General features: G+C 46.1%; 3 protein-coding genes across 6 annotated transcripts in view; 2 read left to right on the top strand and 1 right to left on the bottom strand.

Annotated features, from left to right (window-relative positions):
• The window catches only part of GPBP1L1 (GC-rich promoter binding protein 1 like 1), a 33,332-nt gene extending 22,751 nt beyond the window's left edge, over positions 1–10,581 (top strand). For both annotated transcript variants that reach the window (XM_048058903.2, XM_067001391.1), the window contains exons 6-12: positions 43–115; positions 1,312–1,505; positions 4,860–5,000; positions 7,387–7,545; positions 8,337–8,461; positions 9,329–9,431; positions 9,660–10,581. In XM_048058903.2, coding sequence (XP_047914860.1) covers positions 43–115; positions 1,312–1,505; positions 4,860–5,000; positions 7,387–7,545; positions 8,337–8,461; positions 9,329–9,431; positions 9,660–9,806 — 942 coding nt within the window. In that variant the 3' untranslated portion in view covers positions 9,807–10,581. The remainder of the gene's footprint in view (positions 1–42; positions 116–1,311; positions 1,506–4,859; positions 5,001–7,386; positions 7,546–8,336; positions 8,462–9,328; positions 9,432–9,659) is intronic.
• A 155-nt stretch (positions 10,582–10,736) lies between these two features.
• CCDC17 (coiled-coil domain containing 17) lies at positions 10,737–15,205 on the top strand. 2 transcript variants are annotated; one of them, XM_067001393.1, is made up of 12 exons: positions 10,737–12,278; positions 12,365–12,508; positions 12,592–12,767; positions 12,968–13,183; positions 13,289–13,415; positions 13,501–13,603; positions 13,711–13,770; positions 13,896–13,984; positions 14,067–14,189; positions 14,297–14,457; positions 14,658–14,806; positions 15,101–15,205. In XM_067001393.1, the coding sequence occupies exons 1-12, from the start codon at positions 12,260–12,262 to the stop codon at positions 15,120–15,122; spliced, it is 1,389 nt and encodes a 462-aa protein (XP_066857494.1). In that variant the 5' UTR covers positions 10,737–12,259; the 3' UTR covers positions 15,123–15,205. The 2 variants fall into 2 exon arrangements, with proteins under 2 accessions (XP_066857494.1, XP_047914859.2); XM_048058902.2 differs by having other exon boundaries at positions 13,869–13,984.
• A 667-nt stretch (positions 15,206–15,872) lies between these two features.
• NASP (nuclear autoantigenic sperm protein) lies at positions 15,873–27,345 on the bottom strand. Of its 2 annotated transcripts, XM_048058896.2 has the most exons (15): positions 27,188–27,345; positions 26,060–26,110; positions 25,372–25,482; positions 24,746–24,826; positions 24,075–24,172; positions 22,459–23,355; positions 20,982–21,064; positions 20,114–20,199; positions 19,918–19,991; positions 18,662–18,850; positions 18,249–18,415; positions 17,790–17,843; positions 17,624–17,695; positions 16,524–16,655; positions 15,873–16,039 (listed from the first exon to the last, which is right to left on the bottom strand). In XM_048058896.2, the coding sequence occupies exons 1-15, from the start codon at positions 27,247–27,249 to the stop codon at positions 15,986–15,988; spliced, it is 2,211 nt and encodes a 736-aa protein (XP_047914853.2). In that variant the 5' UTR covers positions 27,250–27,345; the 3' UTR covers positions 15,873–15,985. The 2 variants fall into 2 exon arrangements, with proteins under 2 accessions (XP_047914853.2, XP_047914855.2); XM_048058898.2 differs by lacking the exon at positions 16,524–16,655.
• Positions 27,346–27,510: the final 165 nt, after the last annotated feature.

Here is a 27,510-nt window from a genome sequence, read left to right as displayed (position 1 = left end):
TGCTCAATTGCATTGGTTTTTTTGTTTTTTATTTTTTTCTAGCCATCTTTGAATCCAGAAGCTGGAAGACACAACAGCCAGAACAAACCTTTAGGGACACCGTCTGGAGTATGGGGTAGGTAAAGGTGTTTACATTGCTGTATGGAATGCTCATGCTGAAGCAGCAAGTTGCAAGTATTATTAACTGTAAATACCTATATAAAAACTATTATTAACTGTAAATAATTTTTAAATGCTAGCTTTTTGCTCAGAGAAGATCTCGAAGTCTTAAGCAGACAAGTTGCAGCTACCTCTCCTTTGTTGTTTTCCTCCCACAATTGTTACTAATCTCTTGGCCTTTTTGTCTGCTTGAAACCTGTACTTGTCATAAAAAAAAAATGCTTGTGGCAGCAATGTCAGTTTTCTGCATTTGCTTCGTGTCTTACTGCAGTTACAATTTCATGCAGGCATTGCTTGAAGGGCAGAGCAGATTTGAGTGAACTAGACATCAGTTCCTGAGTTGAGATCTTCATATTAGAAAAACAACAAAATTGTTGTTATTCGGTGGTTTAGATTTATTTGCTTTAAACTCAGAAAAAAACTGGTTTGCTTTTGATTGTGATATGATATGGGAATCTATGCCTTTAAAAAAAAAGGGGGGGAAATGACTTTACAGTTCCATCAACTAAATGTAGATTTGTTAATCTCTAATTAGAATGTAATTAGATCAGTGGGGTTAAGCACTGTAAATAATAAAAATACCAGAAAGAAACAAACAAAAAGAATACTTGTGAAAGGAATGCAATCTGGTCCTGGAACAAGTTTGTCAGGTACTTGCTGTTCTGCTCAAAAAATAACTGGCATTTGTGGATTTTTTAGGTGTTTATGCTAATACTTAAATTACTGTGCTCCTGAAAACGTGTTGGTGAGAAATATTAATTGTGGTTCTTTGCAAAAACACTGCATCTTCTATGGTATAAATTATGCAAAATATTTTTCTGTTAGTGAATTAACAACTGATCCATGGTTGCTCAAAGAACTGCTCTCATCTGTCCTGATTTCTGTAGTATGGTAGAAGGCTGTTAGCTGATGTCACTGTAGGTTTTTCCCTGCAGAGTCAAGGGAGCTGTTGTGGTTAAACAGAGGAAAAAAAATGGACTTTGACATCCTTATCTTTCTGCTCAAAGCTGAAACAAAAGAACAGCTGATAGCAATCTCGGAATTAGACATATAGTTTCTAAGGTTTAGAGGGGAGAAGCTGGAGCAGTGCACTGAACCTGTTATGGAACAGAACATTTGTATTTTAGGATCTTTCCTGTTTTGTTTTTACAGAAAACCCCCCTAGTGCCAAGCAACCTACCAAGATGCTGGTCATCAAAAAGGTTTCAAAAGAGGATCCTGCTGCTGCCTTCTCAGCTGCATTTACATCACCCGTTTCTCACCTGGCAAATGGCAACAAAGCCACCACCATTGTCCCAAGTGTCTACAAAAATCTGGTTCCTAAACCTGCAGCTCCTCCTTCCAAGGTATGGGGGTTTCCAACCAAGTTAGTGAACGAGGGAAAAGCCTCTCCCTTGATATCAGAATCAACCATCTAAATAAGAGTTGGAATATAGTAGTTTCTAGGGTAGTTGCCTTTACATTAGAGGCCTGTTTATTACTACAGTAGTTTTTCCCTGTTTAAAAGTATCATTTGGTTTTGTCCACGTAGAGAATTAATCTCTGTTCTGGCTATACTGGTGTCTGGCTTAGTGTGCGATGTTCTGATACATTAGACAAATCCATATCTTAATTGGACAAAAATAAGCAACACTAGAGAATAAGAATGTGTACTGAGGTGTGCTTGAATTGCTCACATGACTACCTTAAAAATATTTATTGGGTTACAATAGTTTGTGTTTAAAACACAATTGAAGTTAAGATCAGATTAGACTGTAGCATTCTGCAGTTTATGAGCCTTAAAGGCAACCTGGAAAAGTAATCGATTTCTTGCTTTCTTTCACTGCAAGAGAGTGTTGATAGTTCAGGTATTTTAGAAGTTAAAATTATTAGTGAAACTGTTCTTTAAAAAGTTATGCAAATATTCAAGAGTATTTGCACACCTTTTTAAAGAACAATCTCGCTAAAATTTGTTAATTGCTAATGCTGGCTGCTGCATTCCAACAGAAACTTCTGTGATAAGAGTAGAATAGTTCTACACACTTCAAAGATAAAAGCAAAGTGAGAGAGTTTAACCGAACTTTTTCTATGAGAAAGCAAGTTTAGAGCTTCTTTCCACTTTGTAAGTTTTTCTTGATTCAGACCAAATTCTGCCAACTGCAGGAAAAACCTTAATAATTAAAATGATTATCTAATAAGCTAATACAGAAGTTTACTTTGAAAACTGGTCCCTTTCTAGATGATATGGGATAAATTGGCCTATTATAAAGGGTTATTAGTAAGAGTTTTCTGTTCACTGAATCAACCCATTAAGTATTTCAGTCTAGGTACGTACTTGGTTAGAATAGCTAAATAAGATGGAGCTGTTGTGCAGTGAGCCTAATGCGGCTTTTATTTGTGTATGTACAGCTTGGTTGATATGTGTAATACAGTCTTAGCTATTTTTAGCCTGGATGTTTTGATTCCTGTTTGAAACAAAAAGACAAAGATACAGTTTGTCCAAGCCATCAGATTGTCTCTCTGCTTCAAAGCAAATAGTATTGTAGTGAAAAGGAGTGCACACAGCTTTTCTGTCTCAGCTGCTGTTGTGTCCAAAGATAGTCACAGATAGAATAACTCGGGATATTATCTGTGCTCACAGTTGAAATAAACCTTCTCATTTTTATAGATAACTTGAAAAATATGATCAGGCTTTTTGAGACAGCCTTGTGACTGTGGTATGGAAGTTCGGTTTATGTCAAAATACAGGGTTGTTTGTTTTGGTTGTGTTTTGTTTTTTTAATCTTGTTTTACATAGTTTTCACTTGCATTCTAGATTATGTATCTATATATAAACTGGAATTATGGCAATATGTAGTGGTAGCTGACTATGTTGCCTTTCAGTGAAGGATATTCTGTACTGAACCAGTTACTACGCCTGGATTACACTTGGATTCATTCAGGTGTGACAGCACTGTTAACACATGAAAAGCTATAGGCCTAGTGGAGAAGGTATAGACTTGGAATATGTGGGAGCTCCCAAGAGATCATGGTCATGTTAACTGTAATATAAATGCATATTTAGTCATTTTTAAGTAGGTTTGTATTGACATGGTGCTGTGATTACAGGGGCAGCATGGTGCTCCTCATCGGTGAGGACTGCAGTAATTAAGAATTATCTGTCTCATCAGCAGCTCTTTTGTTAATGAATCGTGACCATTAGTAGAGCGAAAGGTGGGAGATCAGCATGCCCTTAGAAAAACTATGTGCATGAATGATGATGCCTTTTTGAAAGGTACAAAACGTGAAGCAGGGATGGTAGGATGCATTTTTCTGAAGACTCCAGAAAGTTGCGTGGAATTTGTAGTGCATAACGTGATAGGGGGATCAAAACACTCCCTTTGACCACGTCACCAGTATTAGAAAGCTGCCACAGGCAAACTGAATGAAATACGTTTTTGTTTCTTTCTTTAGATAAGGATAATTCCTCACAGCTGAGCAATGCGTGAAGGGCATAATCTGCAAATGATTCCTTTTGATTCTCATCTGTAACTGTTGTGCTTCAGTCTAGTGGTCTCTCAGAAAGTAACCGTAGTCTGTCGTTAAATTTGTCTAAGCTGCCACTTTGTGGACGGTGGGAGAATAACAACTAGCAGCCAAGAGTTAGGTACCTAAACAAGTGCAACGATGTGCATATGCAGAGGAAAAGTCCTTGTCAAAGTAATTCTCCACTCTAATTGTACTACCAGGCAATATTAAGTTGGAGTAGAAGCCTATTAATGTGAGAGAACATACTGAAATAATGACTTCTGCTTTCATTGTTCACAGAATACAAAATCCAATTACTCTCAGATTTAACTTAATCCCACTGTGCATTAGTTAATTTGCTATGACTTGAAATTTACTTCAGAAATCTATCGGTTCAAAGGGACCAGTATGCTTTAATGCCCTGACAGGTATATTTCTCATGCTACTTGATACAAACCTCTTGTTAGAATCCTTGTAGTGAAGACTGTCACTTCAGTGTTTGTTCTTCGTTGATGAGAGGTCCGTCAATAACATACTGAGTAACAAGTTATCTTGAAGTCTTCGCTTTTCAACAAATCACCATTGTATCTGAAGGGATACTTCAGAGAGTATCCAGACCAAAACGATAGGTGCTCATGCACCTACTAGAAGGGTGAACTGCCTGCTTTTCTTTTTTCCCCTCAATTGGTGCAGTGATGGACACTTTCAGAGCCCTAGGAAGTAAATAATTGGCATCCTCAGTCTGGATAGAAACATTCCTTGATGTTTCTTCCTTGCATGGGAGGAGCTCCTGTCAGATGATGCAAACCCTTTCTGTGTGGCACACAGTGTTCCCATATGAAATGTGAATTTAATTGGGATCTTTTACTTCCCATCTGTGTGTAGCTCCAAGATGCATTGCATCACTTGGTGGTGATTCCAACTGATGAAGAGCAACACTAGATTTTCTCCATGAGCTCTAACAGTGTTTTATTAAAGGGTGGTGCCTGTGAAGCAGAATCGTGTGTGGCTTGGGCAAAACAGAAGATGACAGGAAAAAACTAATGGATTTAGGAGTAAACTTTTTGAGAAAGTTCTTGTAGAGGGAGGAAAAAAAAATCCATACAACAGGCAATTTCAGTCAATGCAATGTTTGTTTTACTGCTTGCAAGCAACCCACTCTAGTGCTTTACCATTTATTGTTTTCTGTATATTTTGTGTTCTTTTCAATATAGCCAAGTCCATGGAAAGCCAACAGAAATGAACATAAACCAGGCTCGCTTTCCTCCAGCCGTGACTCTGCCTTTACCAGTCCAGTGTCTGTAACCAAACCAGCGGTACTGGCAAGTGGCTCAGTCCTTACATCTCCCAAAGAGGTAAGGGATTGGGTCTGGGGATATGATGGGAACTTTATCACTGTCACCTACTATAGCTTAAACGTAAGGTCCTTCCTGCATGTGCTACCTAGCTTTGTACCCCTGAATAATGACTTGCCTTGTGTGTTCTTAGTACATCCTGTGACATCTCTGATACACTAAAAGAAAAATGTGGTTTACCAGGATGTAAAGACAATGCCATTGGTGTTTGTCCAAATGTATTAGGACTCCCCCTCAGATTTAAAAAAGAAATTAAAAAAAAATTTGACTAGTGTTGCATAGCTAAACATACATAGATTTGGTGTGCTATTGGAGTGCAGATACCAAGAACAGATGTGAAGCGTATGGTAAACTGATTCCCATATGGGAAAAGAAAGTGGAGGAGAAGGATCTGCCTTACTTTCTGTAGGAGAACAACAGCATATAAGCAGTGAGCTTTGAAGGGATTCAACATGTCTACGTCTTCATCTAGGTGTCTGTTTTTAACGCTGGTAGGAGGTGATCTGCTGAGGTTAACGCTGACTTACCTCCACTTTTGGTATGAAGTGTGGAGAAAATTTCTGAATGTAAATTTCTTAACACTTCAGCAGTAAGTGGGACTTGACGTGTTTTGGCCAGCATTTCTGTGGTTCATTTTTTAGCTTGTATGCAAAATGCTGTTCTGGAGCTTGAAATTCCACAAAAGTTAGTAGAAAAATGTCATTGAATAACTTTGAACACTTAGAATACTTTTTTTTTCTTTGAATATGTTGGGGACATGCAGTATGGAAAGCACAGGACCATGGCAGTTCTGTATAGTACTGGTAAAAAGGCTACTTCTACCAAAAATCTCAAGTGGTTTTAGCAGAGTATTCCAAATTACCAGGAGACATCTAGTTCTAAGTCTCCTTTGTCGATGGTTACTTTGTGTTGCTTACAGTCAAACTAATTACCAAGTTTAAAGCTTTAATGTTTAAGTACTATGCCAGCTTTTCATCCTAATATTAAGACACTTATGCCTTGTACAATTGCTGATTTGTGCATGACGGTGTTGAATGAGGCAAAATCTGAAAAGGCTAGCTGAGAAGTGTTCACCATAAGGCATTACTTTCAGCACACACTTACCTCACAGGCATTATTGCATGCCGGTGTTTCATGTGAAATAGGCATGAGAAGCATAAGCAGCAGTTGCTGCCTGTTTTTGCTTTGCTAAGTATTTTAGTTCCCTTAATCTTTGCTTAGAGCACTATGTGGTATGATAAAAACACTTTGTAAAGGAGGTTTATTTTGAAGAGCCTAAATTTGCAACTCTCCCACCCTAGTTTTGTTTTTTGTTTTCTGTTGTTTTTTTTTTTAATTAAAAAAAGGCAGGAGGGGAAGCTACACGCTTTAGGAAATTGAACTCTGCTTTTGTATTGAGAAAAAGATAACCAAAGCAAGTGAAGAAAAAGAATGGCTTTGCATGCAAGATTCTGGGTCAGGCAGGTATTTATACAAGTGGCTGAATTCCTCATCTTAGAGTAGCCAGATACAAGGTCTGTATATGATATGGGGAACTTTCACACAACATGTTCTTAGATTTCTTTCCCATGTCCACTCAAAATGATGAAACATTAAATTGAAATTCATCTTGGCTAGCAGTGTTTTAATTGTACTGTCATGGCTGAGGCACTGCTTATGTGCAAACTGTTGTGCCTTATGCCTGGTTCAAAGATGGAAATTAAGAAAGCAAAGCACTGTTGAAGAGCGTGGGAGGTTACCTTGGGTTCAGGAATTCAGCTGAGCAGATTTACCACAGGGTCAAGGGCTGTCTGTGATTGGCTAGGCACAGAATTATCTGGGTTGTGAGTGTTCGTAGGCAAGAATCAGCAGCATGCTCACCAGGAGAGGATACGAAGGCTGTGGCTACCTGTTTCACATCCAGTTGGTTGAAGATGTACCACTCCCTGAAAAGAGATTACCACCCCGAAGCTTAATTTCAGAGTAGAGGCAGCCAGAATGGCTTAAGACACAAATTTGAACTGAGTCTAATCTCCCCGATTTTTTTAATTTTGTGGGATGAGTCCTGCAAAAAGTTTTTTGCCTCCATATTCTGTTGTAGCCTCCAGCATTACTTGAGAGAGTTACGTTGCCAAGGAACAAAATAAATGTATTCATGGCCACATGAATTGACACCTAGAGGAAGAAGAAATTAGAGCTGGTAGTGATAGGTGGGAACATGCTGGTAAGGGAAGAAGTGGGTACACACCGCCATTCAGTATTTTGATGAGCATTTGAAATTAGATTTCTTAAGGGTTTAAGAGCTAGTCCAGGAGCTGATGAGCATTTGAAGGTACAGACCCTGAAGAGGGCCTCGTCTTTGTAGCAGTACAGTTTAAAGTCTCCGTATTCTTCCTTCTTTGTCTAGAGTCCTTCCAGCACCACCCCTCCCATCGAGATCTGCTCTTCGCGCTTGACAAAACTGATGCGCCGCACCACCGATAAAAAGAGCGAATTCCTGAAGGCACTGAAAGATGATAGGAATGGGGAGATAACAGAGAACAGAGAATGCGACAAGCTGGATGATGTAAGATCACTGCTCCCCTGTCCCGTGTTGTCCACCTGTCCTCCCCCTTCTCTCCTCATACATATATCATCATGATGTATTTAAAGAGTTGGGTACTGAAAAAAAGCAGCGTATATAATTCAGTCTGTGGTGGAGCAAACGAATGACTTCCATCGGTCTGATATGCATGTTAGCAGAGGTAGCGCACAGCACTGTGGTGAAAGGAGATACGTAACATGATGAAATGTTGGTTTCAAAAGGGTAGGTAATAAATGAGGTGGAAGGGAAGGAGAAGATAGAGAAGTTAATCTAGAGTCTTGCAAGGATTCTCTCAGGGGTTGAACAATTCCATGTTTTAAAGTCTTAGTTTCCTTTCAAACTTCCTTGTCAAACTGCATTCATAGGAAAGCTGAATTCAGTGCTTGTAAAAAGTGCAGGATAGTGGCTTAAGCCTCAGGCTTGGACCAGAACCCTGAATGTGGAAGTCTGTGTCTTAACGTGTATGTAAAGGACATCTTTAAGAGAGGGGTTTTCTTGGTATTCTCTTTCTGAAGCCACTGATTACAGCTGTGTAATGCCAACACTTACTCCCTTTACATCAAAGTGCAGTCTACCAAGTGACATACATATCGTGTTGTCTTGTCACAGGTAGGTAGAAGTTGCTTTTAAACCACTGTCAGCCCAGGCTCTGTTGAAAGCACTGACTTGAGGTGAAAAGGCTTTGATTTACCCCCAAGAGCAGAAGCTTGAACTTCAAACTGTGCTGTCAGCATGGTCTGTACACACTTTGCTTCTTTTTTTTTTTTCTTTAGATGGAGAGCAACAGCACACCAGAACCAAAGGAAAATTGGGAAGAGAATTGCCATCAAAATGGCCTTTCTCTTCCTTTGCCAGAGGAGGGGGAAAACCTCTCTCACTCATTGGAAGCAGAACACAGGTGAGGAAATGGAAAAACAAGGTGTCTGAAGTAAAGGAGGGTGAGTCCTTGGACTGTGTGAGGAGAAAAACTATTCCAAAAAAAATTTCTGGGAAGTACACAAAGCTAGACTAGAGGTGTGGGCTTCATTACTAGTGCTGGGCTGGGTGGAGTCTTACTGAAAGTAAAACAAGACGCTGACAGCTGAGCCAAGACTTTGCCATGGTCTGTAATTAAGTTCCTGTACTTCTCTAATGCCACATCCTTGCGTGTTAACACTGCCTAGATATTTACCTGCCTGCATGGTGAGGCAGTGCAAACCTAGCGTGATTCTGGTTAATTTGTAAGTGGATGTCCTACCTGTAATGATCTGGAGTATGGAGATACACCCTCACTCTTCTTTTACTGTCTGTACTTGGAATACTCTTTTGCTGCTTTAAAGGCTGTAAACATGGGAGAGAGTTAAGAAAGTATTTGCTTAGTATCTCAGCTTGTATCTTGCTTCAGTGATTAAGCAGTGTGTGAGTATCTGGTATGAGCGGATAGTAACTTTTAGAAGATCCTGAGCTAAGGTGCTGGTTTGATTGCGTCACATCCTCCTTCAGTGTCCTTGGGTAGAATTTCAAATCTCTGCTTTTATTTTCCTTCTGCCAGACTAGTTATTTACCCATTGTACAGGACTGCTGGTGATTAAATATTTGTAAAAGACATTGAATATGAAAAATGTTGGGTAAACACTAAGCATTGTTGAAGTGGTCTGTGATACAGAAGATTCCCTGGTGAATTTGAAGTAATGCAGTACAGAACCTTGTGCTTCATGGACAAACCGTTCTCTCCTTTGCCTTTGTTCCCTTGCTTTAATTCCTATGCCCTTTTTCCACAAATCAGGTTATTGAAAGAAATGGGATGGCAGGAATATCCTGAAAATGATGAGAATTACCTTCCCCTCACGGAGGATGAGCTCAAAGAGTTCCAAATTAAATCAGAGCAGGTATGTTTCAAACTCCGGCTACTTGTGACTGTTCTTCACCCTTTCCCTTCTTACACATCTCCTGTAGTGTAGAAGACAACTAATGAAATTGTAGTCCAATTGATGACTAAATTATCCATACAGAGCATGTGTATATACAGTTAAACATATAACTGATGTCCACAGATGGCATGGGACAGTTATTCTCCATACTTGTGCTTATTTTAAAACTTGCTTTCATTCCTACAGCGAAGAAGAAACGGATTTGGGAAGAATGGATTTCTTCAGGGCCGCGGCTCCAGCCTGTTGTTCCACTGGAGAAGCACTTTTAAGACAAAGATTGAGGACTCAGACACAGAAACTAGTAGCAGTGAAACTTCAGATGACGATGCCTGAGACTGGGCACAAGAAAATTGAAATAAATAAAATCAACCCAATAAACTCAGTTCATAGTTCAACATGTGTTTGGGGTTGTATAAACTAAACAGAGTTTATTCTGTCTCCAGTCTGTTCAGTTTTTTCTTCTGTTGTTGATACTTCATGCACAAGGGAAATAATTGTATCCCAAAGAAGAGAGAAATTGGCTTCTTTAGCTTTTTCTTTTGGTTTTGCCCTAATGCTTATAGAAGTTTGTGCAGCTAGCAAAATTTTGACAAAAATCCCTTGTGGGGCAGTGCACAAGTTCAGTCTTGTAAGCAGGATACCAGTGACTGACTGATCTTTGCAACAACAAGCTTCTAACAGTGCCGCCTGCATTACATAATGTCGTGCGGTAACAATGTGCTAAAACAATCATTGTCAATGACAAAATGGCTATTGAAGTTCTAATTATGTTAAATTAATGCTAATAACATGAATTTTTTATTTTATTTTTTTTTGGCGGCTCGGGGAGCTTCATCACTTAACCAGGCGTTTGTGGTTTTCTTTTTTTGGGTACAGCTGTAAAATATTTGGATATAGGAATTGTTTGTGTTCTTCTTCTTGCAGCCTTGATATTCAGGGTGGATTGTAAAATATAAATTTTTTGTGAGATTTCAAAGATTAAGATTATTTTGATAACATTATTTACAGATTTAAAAAAGTGACTATCACATTGAGTCTGTATGAGGGGGAAAAACTACTGCATCAAAAATAACTAACTTGGAATAAATATTTTGCATCAGTTTGCCAATTCTAATTGTCTTTCTTATGTAAGAAAAGCTTTCCTCTAAAGGGACTTGCAACTTTGGGGTTCTAATAGTACTGGGGTTAAATAGCTGCTTCTCCCACTGTATTTTTTCCACTTGGCAAACATTGCTGTAGCGCTCAGACTGCAGAAGCTAAATTCTTCCTTTAAAAGGGGAGAGGGAAGACAATGGTGAGATGATAGCCCATATTTGGTTTTGTCTTTTTTTACAAAAAAGAAATTAAAATAATTTGAATTATCTTCCACTAAAGCAGTTTGCTTTTTTTTCCGCTTCATACAAAATAGTGAAGCTCGACTGGTCGGTGTCACTTCCTGTTCCTAGTGCAATGCTGCTGTTTATGTTCACAACATGGCAAGGGTATGTCTGAATCCAAAGCTGTTTTCATTGAAATCTTTTTTAAAAATTCATGAAAACATTTCTATTAGATTAAAAAGGATTTTACAAACAACTCAGTTGTGGCCTAAGCTATTTCACTGTCTGTTTTAAGTTCAGCTTGTACACAAACATTTTGGATCGGAAAGTATTCGCATGGTTGTCCACTGTTTGCAGGTTGGTTGGATGGAGTTGCACATCAAATAAGAAATCCTGGTCTCACCGAACTGAGGGGGACAGTCTGCCTTCAGCAGGGGCAGGATTTCACCATTGGTCTTGTTTTTCAATCCACTCCTGCTGGTCAGGCAGAAAGGATAGATGTGTAATGAAATTATGGTGCTTAGCCATGTCTCCGCATCGGTACTCGAGGGAACATTTCTAGCAGATGTATGCTGTTCTAGCTGTGCTTTTAGCTCACATTCTTACTTGGACACTGATGTTAACCTCCTGCCTGTGAGGAGGGCTGGCAGCAGGTATTTCTTCATCCCTGCTGGCTGGAAGCTGCTCTCAAGTCACTGGGTCTGCTGGGGAGTGCTCTCGGGCTCCTGTAAGACATTTCACAGATCATCTGATTCTTTTTAAAGGTCGTACCACTCGGCTCCTTTCAAATGTGACCTGTCTGTAAAAGCTGTATGGGTTTAGTTCAATGTGCTGCTGCTGCCCCCTCCCTGATGTAGGAAGTTAGGTGTAAAAATTACAAGAACGGATTATTGTCAATAAGCTAGGTAAGTTTAAAACAAGTCCACGTGTAATGGGCTGTTGAAAAGCAGCAGGGGATTGCTCTGATTCCTGGCTCACATCAGGGCTCTGCCTGGGGCGGGGACACCAAAGCCTGAGGTGCCTCATGGGCCCTTGAGGCCCGGCTCCTTTCAGCTTCCCTGCCTCTGTCCTCTGACAGGCCTTGTGGGGTTCAAACACTGGTGAAAGTACTGCCAAGGTACGGGCTTGCTTTGGGGAACATCAGGCAGCAGAGTGGGTTTTTCTGAAGCGAATTGCTGAGGGCCTGTGCCTGGTGTCAGGGGTGAGGCGGGAGGGAGGCCGCCAGCACTGAGAAGAGCCAGCGGGCGCTCCTCGCCTCAGGGCTCGTAAAGCAGGGCCGGGACTGAGGGCGGTGCTGAGGGGAACATGGCTGAGGAACCCCTGGGAGCTAAGTTATGGAGGTGGCAGCTGAAGAGCCAGCCAGCAGGGGATGGCTGCAGGGCGAAGCACGGGAAGGCTGGGTGCGAGGCAGGGCGCTTCACGGGGTGGGGAAAGGTCTGAAACCGGCCAAGACGGAAGGGGCTGAGGCTGATGGGGCTGTTAACTGCAGGTGAGGGTGGTTTCTGCAGCGGGTTGGGGTGGGACAAGGCCAGGGGCTCCAGCCCCACAGAGGCAGCACCGTAATGGTCCTGACAGGCTCTGGGAGCTGTTGGCCCTGCCAGCCCTGCACCACCGCCCTCACTGCCAGCCTGGGCAGGGCCTGCCCAGCACCTCAGCACCTCCCGTCCCACCTTGGCAACCAAACACCGCCACAGCCCGCAGCCACCTCACCCCGAGCAGGTCAGTGCGGCAGCCCCGGCCAGAGGAGGGACCCTGACCCGGGCTGGGCTCACACAGGTGCGATTTGGGTGTTCTTTCTGCAGGGTGCCCAATGCCGGGCGCAGGAGCCTTCACCTGCCCCAGCTGCCGCATGGCGTTCAGCTCCCGGCCGCTGCTGCGGGCACACCAGGAGCGGCTCTGCGTTGGGACACCGAGGGACAGCAGCTCCCATGGCCCCAGGGGGGACCCGGGCACGGCCAGGAGGCTTCAGGACCCCTCGGTACCGCGAGGTTGGGTCAGGCGTGGGGATGGGGACGTGGGTGAGGAAATGGGGTGTCCTGCTGGCGTCAGCTGGATGCATCCCACTCTGAGGTGGGGGATGCTGCAACCGTCGGTACTTAGTTTGGGAAAGTCAGAAAAGTTTATGGTATTCAGCTTTTTTTTTTTTTTTTTTTTTGCCTTCTTGTTTACCTCCCTGAGGTTGGGATGTCCCAGAATGGAGACCATGCCGAGCAACACCATCTCCTCCTGCTTTCTGGGCTCCCTCCGGCCATGCTGGGACCACGGGGGCCGAGACGAGCCCGGGGGGCGCCCCTGGGGGACATCCTCACACCCCGCGAGAGAGCCCTGCTCCGTGCCACTGAGCCTGGTGGCCACAGCACTCAGCAGCCTGCTGCCAGCGGGCTGACAAAGCAGGTACGCCCACCTCACCAGCTCCACTCACCCACAGCGGGGTGCAGGCTTTGTCCCCAGCCCTGTGGGGCTCGTGCCTCCTGCCCACCGCCTCCCCCTGTGCCGCAGGGAGAGCCCAGCCAGCGGCCGGCCCTGCCACAGGGGCACCTGCGGGCACCGGAGCTGCTGGAAGCCCACAAGCAGCACGTGGCTGAAATCCGGGCGAGGACCCAGCAGCTGGAGCAGCAGAGAGCAGGTAGGCACTGGCAGAGGTTTTGGGGTGACGGGGCTGTGCTTCCTGGGGGGGGGGGGGGGGAGTAACACGTTTTGCCACCCCGCAGGGCTGTGCCGGCGCCTGGCGGTGCTGGCGGATGAGCAGCTGCGGCCGAAGCCCAGGCGATCCCCAGAGGCACTGCGGGGTGAGGCCGGACACCCACACGGAGGGTGAGTCCCAGCAAGGGCGAGCAGGGCTCAGCACCCCTCTGGGGGAAGTGCCCAGGCTGCTCCCCAAAAAAGGGCCTTTGCCCCCAGATGGCCCATTTCCATCCCAGGACCGCCCTACACCTCAGCGCCCTCCTGCCACCCGCTGGGCCGCTCGCTGCTGAGGCCAGGTGAGAGCTGAGGGTGGGTGGGCACCCAGGTGCCCAGCAGAGCACCCCCCCCCCCCCCCCCCCCCCACGTCCTGCAGCTGACACTGCTGCCATGGCAGGGCCCTGATGCTGTCCTACCTGCGCAGTGGTGGTCATGATGTGGCCATCCTGGCTCAGCTGCTCGACCTCCAGGTGGAGGCCACGGCGCTGGAGAAAAGGGCAGCGCGGCGGACGGGTAAGTGGCAGCCCCAGTGCAGATCCCAGCCTGGGGTCGTGGCCCCCTGTCCCCACTGAGGCGCCCCCGGCCGTGCCATCAGAGCGCCCCAGGGCCAGCACGCAGGACCTTGACGCAGTGCTGCTGGCCGTGGAGCTGGAGAACCAGCGGCTGGAGGACGAGCTCCTGGCACTGAAGGTCCGGAAGGCGAGGCGAGCTGATGCCAGTAGGTGACTGGGAGACGGGGCACCCACTGACTGCCTCCCCACAGCACCCTGCTGCCTCTGGGCTGGCAGCCAGATGAGCACCACGGTGACGAGCCACCATCCCCAGGCTCGCTGGCGGCCCAGCAGCACGCGGAGGACCTGGCCCAGCTGCAGGCAGAGGTGGGGATGCTGAGACGCCAGGCGGAGGGGACGGGGCCGCGGGCGATCCCCCCGGTCCTCCCATGCCCCCAGCTCCCACCAGCCCGGTCTCTGCCAGGGTTTGTCACGGTAAGAGCGTCGTCCCTGGGTGCAGAGGAGCCCCTCGCCTCGGGAGGGGGATTTCCAGGGTACTGGTTCAGCATTTGCTTCCTTGGCTGCAGCAGGATGTATTCCCCCCCCCCCCCAGGTGCTGAACTGTGGGCATGATATGCTCTGTGACCACAGCCCCTCTTCCCAGTCCCATTAACGCCAGGTTTCTCCTTCCCCAGGAGCCTCCGGGACCAGCCCTGGGGCCAGGCAGCCCCCCAGCCCCCAGCCGCCTGCCCGCCGCCCCCAGCCTCCCTGGCATCCCCATGGCAGCCCTGGAGGACCCCCCTCCTGCTCGGGAGCCGCCAGCAGAGCACGACCCCCCCCGGAGGTGAGATGGGGACGGGCTGGAGCAGGAAATCGGGGCGTTACTAATCACCAGAGTGATAACGGGATGGCAAAAGCTGTTACAGCTGCAGGCTTGGGGCCAGCTGGGGAGTGGTGGTGGTTGAGGGATGTGCGCCACGGAGGCGCTGGGAATTTTGGCAGCAGGGGCGGGGTGGCATGCATTGTCATTGCCCACACACCGGGGTCATTTTGTCCTGGTCAGCCTGGGGAACAGCAGGCAGGAAAGAGAAGCACAACTTTTCTTCTCCCCTCCTTTCCCTGCTGCTTACCCCACCAGACACATCCCCAGCCACTTTTAGAAGCTTCACAGGCTGTACCCACGGCTCAAGCCAGGAAGCAGCAAAAACCACGGCAAGATTTCCTCCCCATACTGGAGGCCCTGTGCTGGGTGTTTAATAAACGGCTTCCCCTGCTGCTCTTCACTTCTCAGCCTTCTTTTTCGACAAATGTACCTGTCCCCCCACGACAGGCAGAGGGCTGGGGGCACACGCCCCCTCCACCACCAGGTCCTGCAAGTGCAGGTGGGCAGAGCAGGGCCCCTGCCCCAGCCCTGATGCAGAAATTCACGCCCAGCACTGAAACTGCAAAACTTCGGGTCTAAATTGTGGCCACCTCTGTGCTCTCGTCCCAGCCACCATGAACGTGGCCAATGCAGCAATTTGCCCAACGCAAGCCAGAAGGGAGGCAGGGAACACAACCTCCAGCACAAACACCCCTGGGAAGGGCTTCAGGACAAGGGAAGCACCACCAAAGTGCTTGCAAGGTGCCACCAACCCCTGCTCCTGTGTGAACACATGTTCTGGCAGAGCAGAAGGGCACACGTGGAGGTTGAGCAGGCCAGGCTGAAAACCAGCACTGGCTGCAGGGGCCAGACAAGCTCTTATCACACCTCCCCAACACCCCCAGGGCCCAGGGAGGTGCCACAGCAGCGGGCCAGGCTTTGCCCAGGAGCAGGGAGCCCAGCAGCGGTCAGGGGGGAAGATCTGCACCCCCAGGGCCATGAGGAGCAAAGCAGGGAGCTTTTAATGGGAAGGGTAAAACAAGGAACATTTGCTTACAATCTTTATTGAAGTCATACAAAAGTTGCCAAAAAGTGAAAAAATACACTATATACAAAACCATTTTCCTTGTAAGGAGAGGAGTGTCCAAGGTTAAAGAATTATCATACTGTGCTTTCAACTGTAGCCCCTGATTCTGCTTGTGGCCTCTTCTCTGTCTAAAAGAAAAGAGAAAGATTTGATTTAAGAAACAAAACAAAACACCGCATTACAGCATCAATTCATGCAGCAGTTCACCGTTTTTGCAGTTTGAAAACAAAACTAGGCATGCTTTGCTGGTCTTCAGAGCCCAGAACTACAACAGACGTTAACAATTGTAGCCCAGGTGAGCAATATTAAAACCCTGGAGCACTCTGCTGCAGTAACAGGCCCTGTGCTGTAGTTCAGCCCAACAAACCCCAGAGCCCCAGCACACGTTCCTGTCCCACCCGTCAGCTGCGCAGCCTGTTATCTGCCCAGCTCAGTTGGTGTCAGACACCCCAGCACAACATGCATCCCGTCAGCTTGGAATACTCCCCGTCGTGCAGGAAGCCCCGTGAAGACCAGCAGGCAATAAAACCACCCAGGCACAAAACCACTCCTTAACAGAAGGGGAAGGAGAAAAAAAAACACAAGGCACCAACTCCTGACTCTACTGCCCACCTCCTCTTCCATTTTTTCTGCAACCTCATTTCCACTGGGGGCAGCATCACCACCACCACCATTGACAGCCGGTTCTGGTTTAGATTTCTTAGCTTCATTGTCTCCCTGGTGAGTCTCCTCCTCTGGTTTCCTCTGAGGACAAAATTGTTTAGTCTTCACTATGGACAAATTTAAGTGTTTTTAGAAAGTTAGCATCTAGATGTCATTGCACGTTATCTACTCAACCTCTACTTGCCAGGTTCAAGATAAATACTTAAGTATTAGGATTTAAACAAAGCTCTGAAGCTTTGGAACAAAGGTCTCAATCACAAAGTATAACCAGTAGGATATTACTCAAGTGCTAGTATCTATAATGCAGAATTATCCTTAGTTAGAGTTTGGCAGGGGAGCATGTTACTGCTGCGATTGTAAAAATCACTCCAGGCAAACCTGAACTCTCACACAGGCTAATGTAACTGACAAGGCTGCGCCACAACACTACACAATATAATAAACAAGATTCCATATGGGATAATTTTAGCAATATCAGCAATATCAGTTCTGGGGGCAAAAAAAATAACACTATACATTGAGCACTAGGTTCTTTTAAAAGTATCTTATTTTTCTCATTAAGAGGCAATTTAGCATGGCTATACATTAGATTGGCTTTGGTATTTTTCAAGTCCAATTCTCCATTTCCACTTGGAAAGAAGGGAATCCAATTCAGCCTGGTTAATTGCCTTTTTTTTTTTTTTTTATTTATTTTCAAGATCTATACACTGCCCTGCTCTTCTTGCATGCTCTCAGCAGAGCAGGGCGTTTGTTCAGAACACCTCCACAAGCCACACAATTCAGCTCTGAAGTTAAACCAGTGTGGGTCAGGCAGAGCGCTGAACCATCACCAACTAGTCTCCTGAAGGCTGGATGGTTCCCAGACTGATTAGCTCCCAGTGGAAAGGAGTTTCACACACAATCTCTTCTTACTTTTAGAGTGTTTTTCTTTTTCCAGGTGTTACAGAACTAAGTTGAGGAAAAGCCTTAAGCTAAGAAATCCAATTAGGTTGTTAAAGTACCACTGGCTTAACCTCCCTGTTTGTTCAGCTGGTCATTTCTGAACTCACCTTTTTCCTGACCAGGTGAGAGATGTCTGTAACGCACTGAGATGCTCCATCTGCTGCTTTTCTTACTGGAATCTATTACAAAACAGACAATGACACATCACTAACAGCAAACAGCAATTTTTAAAGCAGACATGAATTCTTCAACATCTATCTTTGTTCGACTTACTGTGGAAACCGAACCACTGTCTTCACTTTGTGCAAAGCCAGACGTAGTTCCAACCTGAAGGAAAGCAGAAGAACACCAGCTAAGCAGCACGTTCTGCCATCTATTCACATAAGGCCAATGTACTGGTTTCGAAAGTGGAAGAAAACCCAACTCCATGTCTTAACTTTACATTCTGCTTCTACACTTACATACAGGATAGACAGAAGAAAGGTTCACGTAATGATGTAACACTCATTTAAGTCTCACATTTGACTTAACTATCATTTCTAGCCTTTATATATTTAATTACTCTAGTAGCCTACCAAAGTCCAGTTTAGTTTGGAGCAATTAATTTCAGCGTATTTACTATTAATCTTTTCAGACGTCAGCTGCCTTAATTCTCTTCTTGATCTGAACTGGTTTACTTCAAATCTCACTGGAAGAATGTTTACTTGAAAGGAAACAGCGGGATGTACTAACCAGAGTTGCTTTCAGTGCCAGCTCAGCTACTCTTGCACTCTTTTGAGACTCCTTTGAATCCTCTATCTTTTCTTTGATTTCAGGGAGAAGTCCTTTTAGTTCTTCAATCTCCTTCTCATCTTCAGGGGACCCGCTTTCTGCCTTCTTTATTCGTTCAGTAAGCATTGCTAGAACAACATCGTTATGATGGCAAAACACCCTCCACACAAAGTCACTGTCCAGTTACCAATTCCCAGAGGCAAGTGCCCACCAACAGGAGCTGTTTGGCTGTTCAGATGTTAGTATAGGCTGTTACCAAACATCTGCACGACAAGGTAATAAGCACACGTAATTGCTTTCAGGGCAATTAACAAAGTCAGTTTTGATTTGTGAAAGCTCTCTGTTTTGCGAGGCCATTTCAGACATCTACTCACCCATTCTCTTGTCAATGACTTCTACGGATTTGCCAAACTGCAGAACTGCCTCGTCGAACTGGCTGTTGTAGTGGTAGGCCAGCGCCAGCTGGTAGTGGCTTTCGGCAAGCAGGCGGTCGTGAGCCTCCAGGTATTTCTGCTGCAGGGCCAGACAGGCCTGAAACTCCTCTATAGCCTGCACATAGTTTTCTATAGGAGCAAGCCATACGGTCTTTACAAACAACACGCATTTATCTAAGCATCATCTACACCCTTATTCAGTTACTACATATTTTATTCCACTTCATACAGTCCAAGAAGAGAAGTACCAGGGAACGTAAGTTAAGCTCAGCGACAGGCTGCTCTATTAGCAGGTGACAGCGCTCACAGTCCAACGCTGCCTTCCCCTCAGAAAAAGATTGAGTCCATTTCCTCTAGGTGCTTTGTCTATTTACAATACCACAATAAACTAAACAGCCAAGTCAAAACCAGGCACACTAATCCTGCTATTTTCCCTATCGTGAGTTGAATATAACCGGTCAGAACTGCAGCTGACCTGGAGGTGAGTAGTCCCCTGCTACCTTCTCCAGTCCAGCACCCCACTGAGTGCTCTAGTGACACAAAACACAACCCTCACTTCGTAACCCTTGTCCAGAAGCCTGTCACATTATTTCCAATGCTTACTGTAGAGGAAGATGACACCCCTACTTTGATTTAATAAGATAAAAAAAAAAAAAAACACGTTTTCAAGTGAAGGGCAGGCAGACATGTTAGAAGGCACAAACCAGAGGCTTGCTGCCTATGCTTTCCTGGTGCATCAGGGTCTTTCCCAGCTGTACCACACTATTGGACTTTCTAAAATAGTATCAGCCATTTTTTATTTGCAGTCTTTATGTTCCAGAAGTGGCTTGGCACCTGACACTTCCCTCTGAGCTCAGTGACTGAGTACTTCCATAAGGAAAGAGTCTTTCCCAATTTCTGAAGCTAACCAAACCCTGTCTATGAAACAGCCTCGTGCTCTGCTCTAACACCAGCTCTTTCTTACTCATCTCTTCCTCCTGCTCTTCGGGAATAGCATGGAATATCCTGTTTAAGGAACTCACTTGTTCATCCATCGATTAAAAAAGCTTCTCATAAGGCTGTACTATTATAATTAGAAAAAATATGTGCCCCTCCATCTTATCAGACTGCAGTTACCTCTACTCATTCTGAAGTACGAAATAGGAAGTGACAAAATGAAACCCAGCGCTTTAAACATAAGAATTAGCACTGCTTACCGGATTCAATGCTGACTTCTCCTAGCTTTAGATGAGCCTGAGCTGCATGGAGCTGAGCTTCTTTCGTTTCTTTTCTAAATCAAGGAAAAAAAGCCATTTCCATGAGAACACCTAAATACCTAGCATTATGCCTACACCACCTCCCAACTCCCTCCCACTCTCTCGCAGACAACCAAATTACAGCTTGATTTTTTACCTCTTGTAGATGACTTTCGCTAACTCCAGCATGTCCCAGGCTAGCTCAAGATTCCCAATTTCTTCCTCCTCACTTTCCTGTAAAGACTAAAAATGCACATTTATGTCATCAGTTGATGCAGCGTTCCCCTCCGCCTTCCCCAGAAATAACAGGGCACCAAACACCAGTATTATCCTGAGAATAAGACAGGGGCTTACATTACTATTAAGATAAGCTAATCACTGAAGGAGTTAATGTTCCTTTTTAAAAAAAAATAGACATTGATGTTCTTTTATTTTTTTTAAATAGGCTTTTGAGCTCCATTAGAGTAGTCTAAGGCAGAGGTATTCTAGTTAAGACAGGTGTCTATCATGCTTAGCAACATGCAGATAGGGCTCAGATTTCTTCCAGTACAAACTGCTCCATCAAGCTAACTCCTCAGATTTAAGCAGCATGACACTTTCCATAAATTCCCCATCCTAATCATTACTTACTGGACTGGGTGCACTCAGTGTGTACAGTGAGACAACAACAACCAACCAAGAACTGTTTCAAATAAGTAACTGTAGTGACAAGCTAAAGCAGCCCTCCCTGCTGAAGCCCACCCCTGCATTTACCAGGGCGCGTTACCAGCCTATAGACTGTAGGCATTTGTTTCAGTGTTAGCTAAATAAACACAAGATCACAGAAAGAAAAAACACAAGAAGGTCCTACAATACAGACTATGCATAATGATGTCCCTTCCTTCGGCAATGCTGATTTCTAAACAGAAGTAATTTCCTATGCAGGACTAAATGAAACACAAGCGAGCTTTTACAAACTTAAAGGGACATTTAGACAGACATTACACTCCTGCAAGAGCGCCAATATCAGAGCTCAGCAGTCTCACCTTGTCTTCCACTGTCAATTCATTCTCCTTATCATCTTCAGCTTTATCATTTTCTTTATCTTCCTCTTCAGATTCTTCTGTTTCTAGAAGGAAAGTAGTTGAATGAGAACACTTGCTGTTACGATGCTTCCTTCACATGGAGCCAGGCAAAATATTTTATCCAGCCCTTATCCTTCCAGGGAGAGGTTAAAGGTGGGATGTGAGAAGGGCACAGGTAACATTAGATTCCCAGCAGCAGCCATCTTGCTGAAATTGTTAGCGCTGTAGACTAAGGTAGTTCAAGGCAACCTTAGTCCTTGATTTAAGTTTAACTTCATACTAGAACAGAAACTTACCTAGAAGTCAGATCTCACAAATGCATTGTGAACCCCCACTGAAGCCGTGGGATCCTGAGCAGCCCTGGAGGCACTGGTCAGTTGTTGGACTTCATGCTACAGATAACAAGCGTTTCCAGCAAGATAGCTGCCAAGCTGTGTACAGATAAGACCATTTCTGAATTCACATTCCTCATTTCAGTCCTTTCGCAGGACAAGAAAGTGTGGGTAACTATTCTCTTGGTTTGCATTTCAGTCACTGTGGCCAGACACCTCTCTAGGCACTGCTTTACCCCTCGGCGTTCACTGTGCTGAGCGGCACGAGCCCTCTCAGCACACAGAACTGTTCGGTCTGAAGACTTGCCACTCCTCAACAAGGCTCTTCCCGTGCAGCTGAGCTGCTGACAAGCCAAGCCGCAATTATCAGTTTATTGATTAACTTGTCCCACAGAAGGCAATGGCCTTCTAAGACCACGCACGTACTACGTTAGCAAAGCGTACACGTTCTGCCAGGCAACTTAACGTAATCCTGACAACAGCCATAATGAAGCAGGGAAGCAGAATGGCAGAAAAAGCTAGGTAGCTGGAAGACTGCACTAGATGCAATAAGCCTTCAAGTCCCAGGGCAAATTATGTTTAGGTTCTCCAGCCAAATTGTCACTTTTAATTACTACCAGAAAGACTCTAATGGAAAGTTCCTTCCCTGCCCCCTGAAAAGTAAATTTACCATCTTATTTTTGCTTTCAACTGTTCTTATTTTCCTGCTCCACTGTTTTAAAATACGGTTATAACCAGAGGCAACGTGTGCTTCAAGTTATTTGGAGGTTAGTGCAGTAAACCCAGACGCATGCAAGTGAACATCCATTCAGGATTCTCCACCAGCCTAGCCATTACTTACAGATCTCACAGGGCTGTAAGTTTGCTTTAAAGCAAGATTTGCTTTGCAGTTAGTTAAGCGTTAGTCTAGAGAAAACTGAGACTATTCACTGTTCCTTGAAACTTTACCAAAACCAGTTACTTGGATATAAAATCCCCAAGAGCCCCTTTACAGTGCCTTTTCCTTATTCTAAGGCAAACAGAAAATTCTGAATGGAACACTTTACCCATTGTTAGCCAAATCCATCAAGTCATCCACCCACAAGTACTTTTCTCCTCACTGTTACCTTCTCCCTCTTCCATCAGGTCATCTTTCTCTTCTTTTTCTACCTTAGCACCTTCTCCCTCTTCCATCAGGTCATCTTTCTTTTCCTCTTTCTCTACCTTAGCTGCTACTTCAGCCTTTTCTTCCACGTCATTAGATGGTTCGTTGCCCTCTGTGGGCACTGGTTCCTTTGAGGACTCTGTCTCTTTAGATTCAGCTGGTTTCTCTTCTGTAGCTGTCTCTACCGGCTCTTTCTCCTCCACCTTCTTCTGCTCAGCTGCCTCTGCCTGCCCTTCTGCAGCTTCTTTCTGCTCCGCAGTGACGGCTGCCTGCCCTTCCGCTGTCACTTCTTGTGACAATGCCTTCTCTTCCATGGCTGCCTCTGCCTGCCCTTCTATAGCCTCTCCTTTTTTGACAGCTGCCTCTTTTTCTGTTGCTTCTGTTGTCTGCTCTCCTGCCTCTCCCTTCTCTTCCACAGGTGCTTCTGTGGACTTAGCCTCTTCCACAGCCGCCTTTGGTTCCTTGTCCGACACTTCTGTCATTCTGTCCTTCTCCTCAGTTGCCTCTGCTACCTCTTCTTCATGCTTTGTATTCTGCTCTTTATCCACTGCCTTCTCTTCCACAGCTGCCTCCTCTTTTGTAGTCGTCTTTTCCACAGCCATCTGCTGCTTTTGCTCTTCTGAAATTAATTCTTTTTCCACAGAAGCCTCTGCCTTCTCTTTAGCCTCTTCAACCTTTACGTCCATGTCAGCAGTTGCTTCTTCCTTTGGCTTTTCTTCCGTCCCATCTTCCATTTCCACATCCTCCGTTTTGACTTCCTTCTCGGTTAGTACTGGAGTTCCTTCTGTAGACTTTTTGGCCTCTTCTTTTTCCCCCATGGCGTTATATACCTGTTCTCTCAACTCCTCCCTTGCTTCTTCTACATGATTGAGGAAGCATAAACATTTCTTCGAGTTTAGTGATAAAGACATTAACGGGCACTGACAACACCACCCTCAGACCCTCAGCCAGCGTGTTGGTTTGTCATCAAGTTAAATGACGCTCCTAAAAACCTCCTTTTCAGAACACAAGCTATTAGGATGCAACCAACATAGTTGTACTAAGCAAATCCCTTCCCCTTCCCCAGACTGAATTATTGCAAGCGGCCGCTCAAGCAGTGTGCAGTTTTGCGCGCTAGCATTTTTTAGTCACAGCTAAGCAAGAGATGCCAGTGCTTTAAGAGTCTGGATCGACAGGAATTCCTGTATTACCTCCAGCTGCAGGTAGGATAAAATAGTTACCATCCTTGGACTTTATTTACAGACTGACCTGTCCTACTACAGACACTGTACTGCCACAAGGTTACGAAGCAGTTCAAGTTGACTGAAGCTCAAGAAAGCAAGTCTGAACGCAGTGTTTCAGGACACAGACATCTGGTGACCCTTCACACATGCTTATGCAATCAGTTCCTCGTAGAAGTTTGGGAGGTTTTGTTCAACCTTTAAGCAAGATTAGAAGAACAAAATAGTCCATTCTGGCTGCTAGGAGTTTTAACAGAATGCTTCTGACTACTTGGGATTTCAACATTCAGGACTTGGACCATTTAGACAAGAAAATGCAGCTCGGTACCTCCATGGCACGACCGACCGCTTTACATACCATCAGCAGCCGGTAAGGCGGAATCGTCTTCAGCTTTCTCTCCTTCCTCTTCAACCTGCACCCCTTCTAAGGCATTTCCCAATACACCATTTTCCATTCTAAAGGGAATAAGAGTTTGTTATCCCTTGGCTCTTGTAATTACACCACTTTAACCACAGAAGCTACAACACCACAGCCTGTTCCACCCAGCGTAACTCTGTGCATACGAGGCTCTAGCACAACCCTGCCTATACGAGGACAAAACTCTGTTACCCCAGCCAGACTCTTGATCTGGATGCCTGACACACTGCATGCTTCCTTGACAGTAACAGGTGCTTAGAAGACAAACCTACTTACTAACATTGTAAATAACATTTCCCTCCAGAGAAGTATGGATATTTGTCAAATGGTTCCTAAAAAATGCAGCTACTACAAAGCATTGCTTAAATAACAGTGAACAAGCCACAGCAGATAGTACCTACGCTACTTTGGAATGTTTTTCTGCCAGAAGCTTTATTTCTGATACCATTTTTCACTCTCAGAAATTGAGTGTTACAGCCTCTTAAGACAGTCACTCCTATTTCTTTGGAAAAGATGCACACCCATTACTTACTGTTCAGCTATAAACCACCTGAAGGAAGCGTACCATACATTTAAGGACAGGCACCGTAAACGAGCAACTGTTAGCATACCTTGCCAACTCCAGGAGAGATTTTCCATAATAAAAAAAAGCTTCTGCACACTCATCCGCTGTCTCACCATATTTTTTACCCCTACAAAAGTAATGAAGCATTATTTGCCTCTGTTGGTTTTGGAGGTTTTGATACCTGAACTTTAAAGCTAAGAGTTCCTGGACACGAAGAATCAGTTTCCTAAGCTTGTCTTCCATTTTCGAACAATGGACGAATGTCCCTCTCACTTATTTAGAGCTGTATCTCAGAAGCATCCAGCAAAGCAAGTTAAACTAAAAACCCAAAACGTATCACCCTTGGGGACTGATCAAGAGTAGCGAAGAATGGGCAAGTTACACGACTCCTTTATTTTCACATTAACAGACTACATGAGAACTATGTGAGGCAAAATAAAATTTCAAATCCTTTTTGCTTCCTACAGAACTGCACTAACAATTATCATTACAAAAGCTGTCCACATTACACAGCAACTACAGTATTGTCCTACACCTAAGCACTCTCCTCAGTTGCATTATAAATATGGCAACATACATAATGTAAAAACCTAAATCTTGTATGAACCACATCAGCGTAGTCAAGCTGAAAGCCAGTCCTTACAAAAATACACAAAACATTTTACTACTTACAGTAAGCTTGCAGCTTCCTGGAATGCATTAACAGCAGCTGGAATATTCCCCATTACCAAGTGTTTCTGTCCTAAACCCAATAGTTTCTTGGATTCTCCATCCACATCCATACTAGGAGAAAATCAAATGCAGAATTGTTAGTTTCCATAGTAATCAGAAAAGTACGTGTCAGATTCATACCCAGATCTCAAGACCTAGTCAGCTCAATTTAAGTGAGCTGCAGACATTAAAGCGAGTGCCACTACCACGATTTTATTTTAAAGTCTGGAGCAGCTTTTAGTTTTGATGCCCAAGGCCAAATAGGTTAATTCTAACAACTGCTGCACGAAGAGGGTGTCAGACTTGGGCATGACAAAGGATGCTCAATAGAATCTACCAGGGGCTGCACAGCAATGTAACACAGTGGTGCACAGGGCTTTGCCAGCTGAAAGAAGAGAAGAGTAAGTGCAAGTTACGGCTTCTGACGATGCACCTGAGGAGACGGATGGACGTGAGCCTTGGTATCAGTTCAGTGCACCTCAAGCAGGGTGCTGCAGAGGGCACGTTCCCACCCCGTACCTCAGGACGGGACATGAGCAGATGCCCACAGGACAGCAGGACAAGGAGAGCCCCACACCTGTCCCAGGTGAGGGCCCCCCAGCGCCACCTCCCTCATCAAGATCCCAGCAGCACCCGGAGCCCCGCTCACCCGTCTGCTTTGTCGGCGGAGGTGGAGGGGGCGGCCAGTTCCTCTTCCATCCTGCAAGGGAGAGGAGCAGCAGGGCGTGAGCGTCGTCACAGCGCGGGCGGAGGCGCGAGGCCAGGGGCCGTAGCGGGTTACCCGTGCCCAGCCACCGCCGCCAGTCCTCAGCGTTTTGGGGAGAGCGACAAGGTGGGGGGTTAGTCAGTTAGTTGTGCACGCGGGGGTTATTTATCGATTTATTTACGTGTGTTAACTCAAAGAGGGAGGGTTATGTATTTATTTATGTTAGGTCAGAGACTGAGGAGTATTTACTCATTTATTTATGTGTGTTACGTCAAAGAGAGAGGGTTATTTACTTATTTATGTGTGTTAAGTCAAAGAGTGAGGGTTGTTTATGTATTTACGTGTGTTAAGTCAAAGACCGAGGGCTATTTACTCATTTGTTTGTGCTAAATCAAAGACTGAGGGTTGTTTATTCGCGTTAAACCGAAGTCTGAGGGCTGTTTTCTGATCTGTTTGCGTTAAGTCGAAGTCTGAGGGCTGTTTATTCATTTACACGCGTTAAACCAGGGTCTGGGGGTTATTTGTTTGTTTATTTACGCTAGAACAGAGGCCGAGCCGCGGACGCCGTGCCCGTGACAGGCCCGGCGGCCCCTCACAGACAATGGCCCCTTCCCGCCTCGCCGCCGCCCCGCCCCCGCCCTTGGCGCCAAACCCCGCCGGCGGCTCCTCACGGGCTGACGGCCCCGCGCCACGTGACCGCTCCCCCCCACCCTCTCCGGGCAGGTTCGGCGGTGGCGTCGGCTGCCCCCAACAAAGATGGCAGCAGCCGCGCAGGGGTCACGTGGTGGCTCGGCGCGAGCCGAGCGGGCCCAGCTGGCCGCGGCGGAGCGGGGCGGCACGTACCACCGCCCGCGGGGGGAGGGGGGTGGAAGTGAGGGGGCACCGAGCCCAGTCAGCGCCCCCCGGCCCCCACGCTCCCCCCCCTCGTCCCAAGGAAGCCCGCCCGCTGCCCCCAACCCCCCCGTTCCCAGTCAGCCGTACGGGAAGCGGCCCCCTCACCCCCACCGCCCCCCCCCCCCAGGGCACCACACGCACACAGCGGGCCCGGGGCCGGCCCCGCGCCGCCCCTACCTAGTCGGGGAGGCCGACGCGGGCTCGACGCAGGGGGCAGCGGCGACGGCCGAGGATTGCATAGAAGCTGCTGGAGACAGGGGCGGCGGCGGCAGAGTGCAGACCCCTACCCCTCCGGCCGCCTATATACCCCCCAGGACACGCCCCGGCCCGCCTCGCGGCGCGCGCACGCAGCCGCCGGACTACAGCTCCCAGCATGCCGCGCGCAGGCACGCCGCCCGGCACTCAAGGCGCCGCCGCGCGGAGCTCCCTGGGAAGTGTAGTCCCGAGAGGCGGCTCCTGCCGCCGCACCGCGCTGCCGCTGGGAAGTGTAGTGCCAAGCG

Source organism: Anser cygnoides, chromosome 8 (assembly GCF_040182565.1).
Source record: "Anser cygnoides isolate HZ-2024a breed goose chromosome 8, Taihu_goose_T2T_genome, whole genome shotgun sequence".
Taxonomy (NCBI): Eukaryota; Metazoa; Chordata; class Aves; order Anseriformes; family Anatidae; genus Anser; species Anser cygnoides.
Note: the sequence above shows the minus strand (reverse complement) of the source record. Positions and strands in the feature narration are given on the sequence as shown.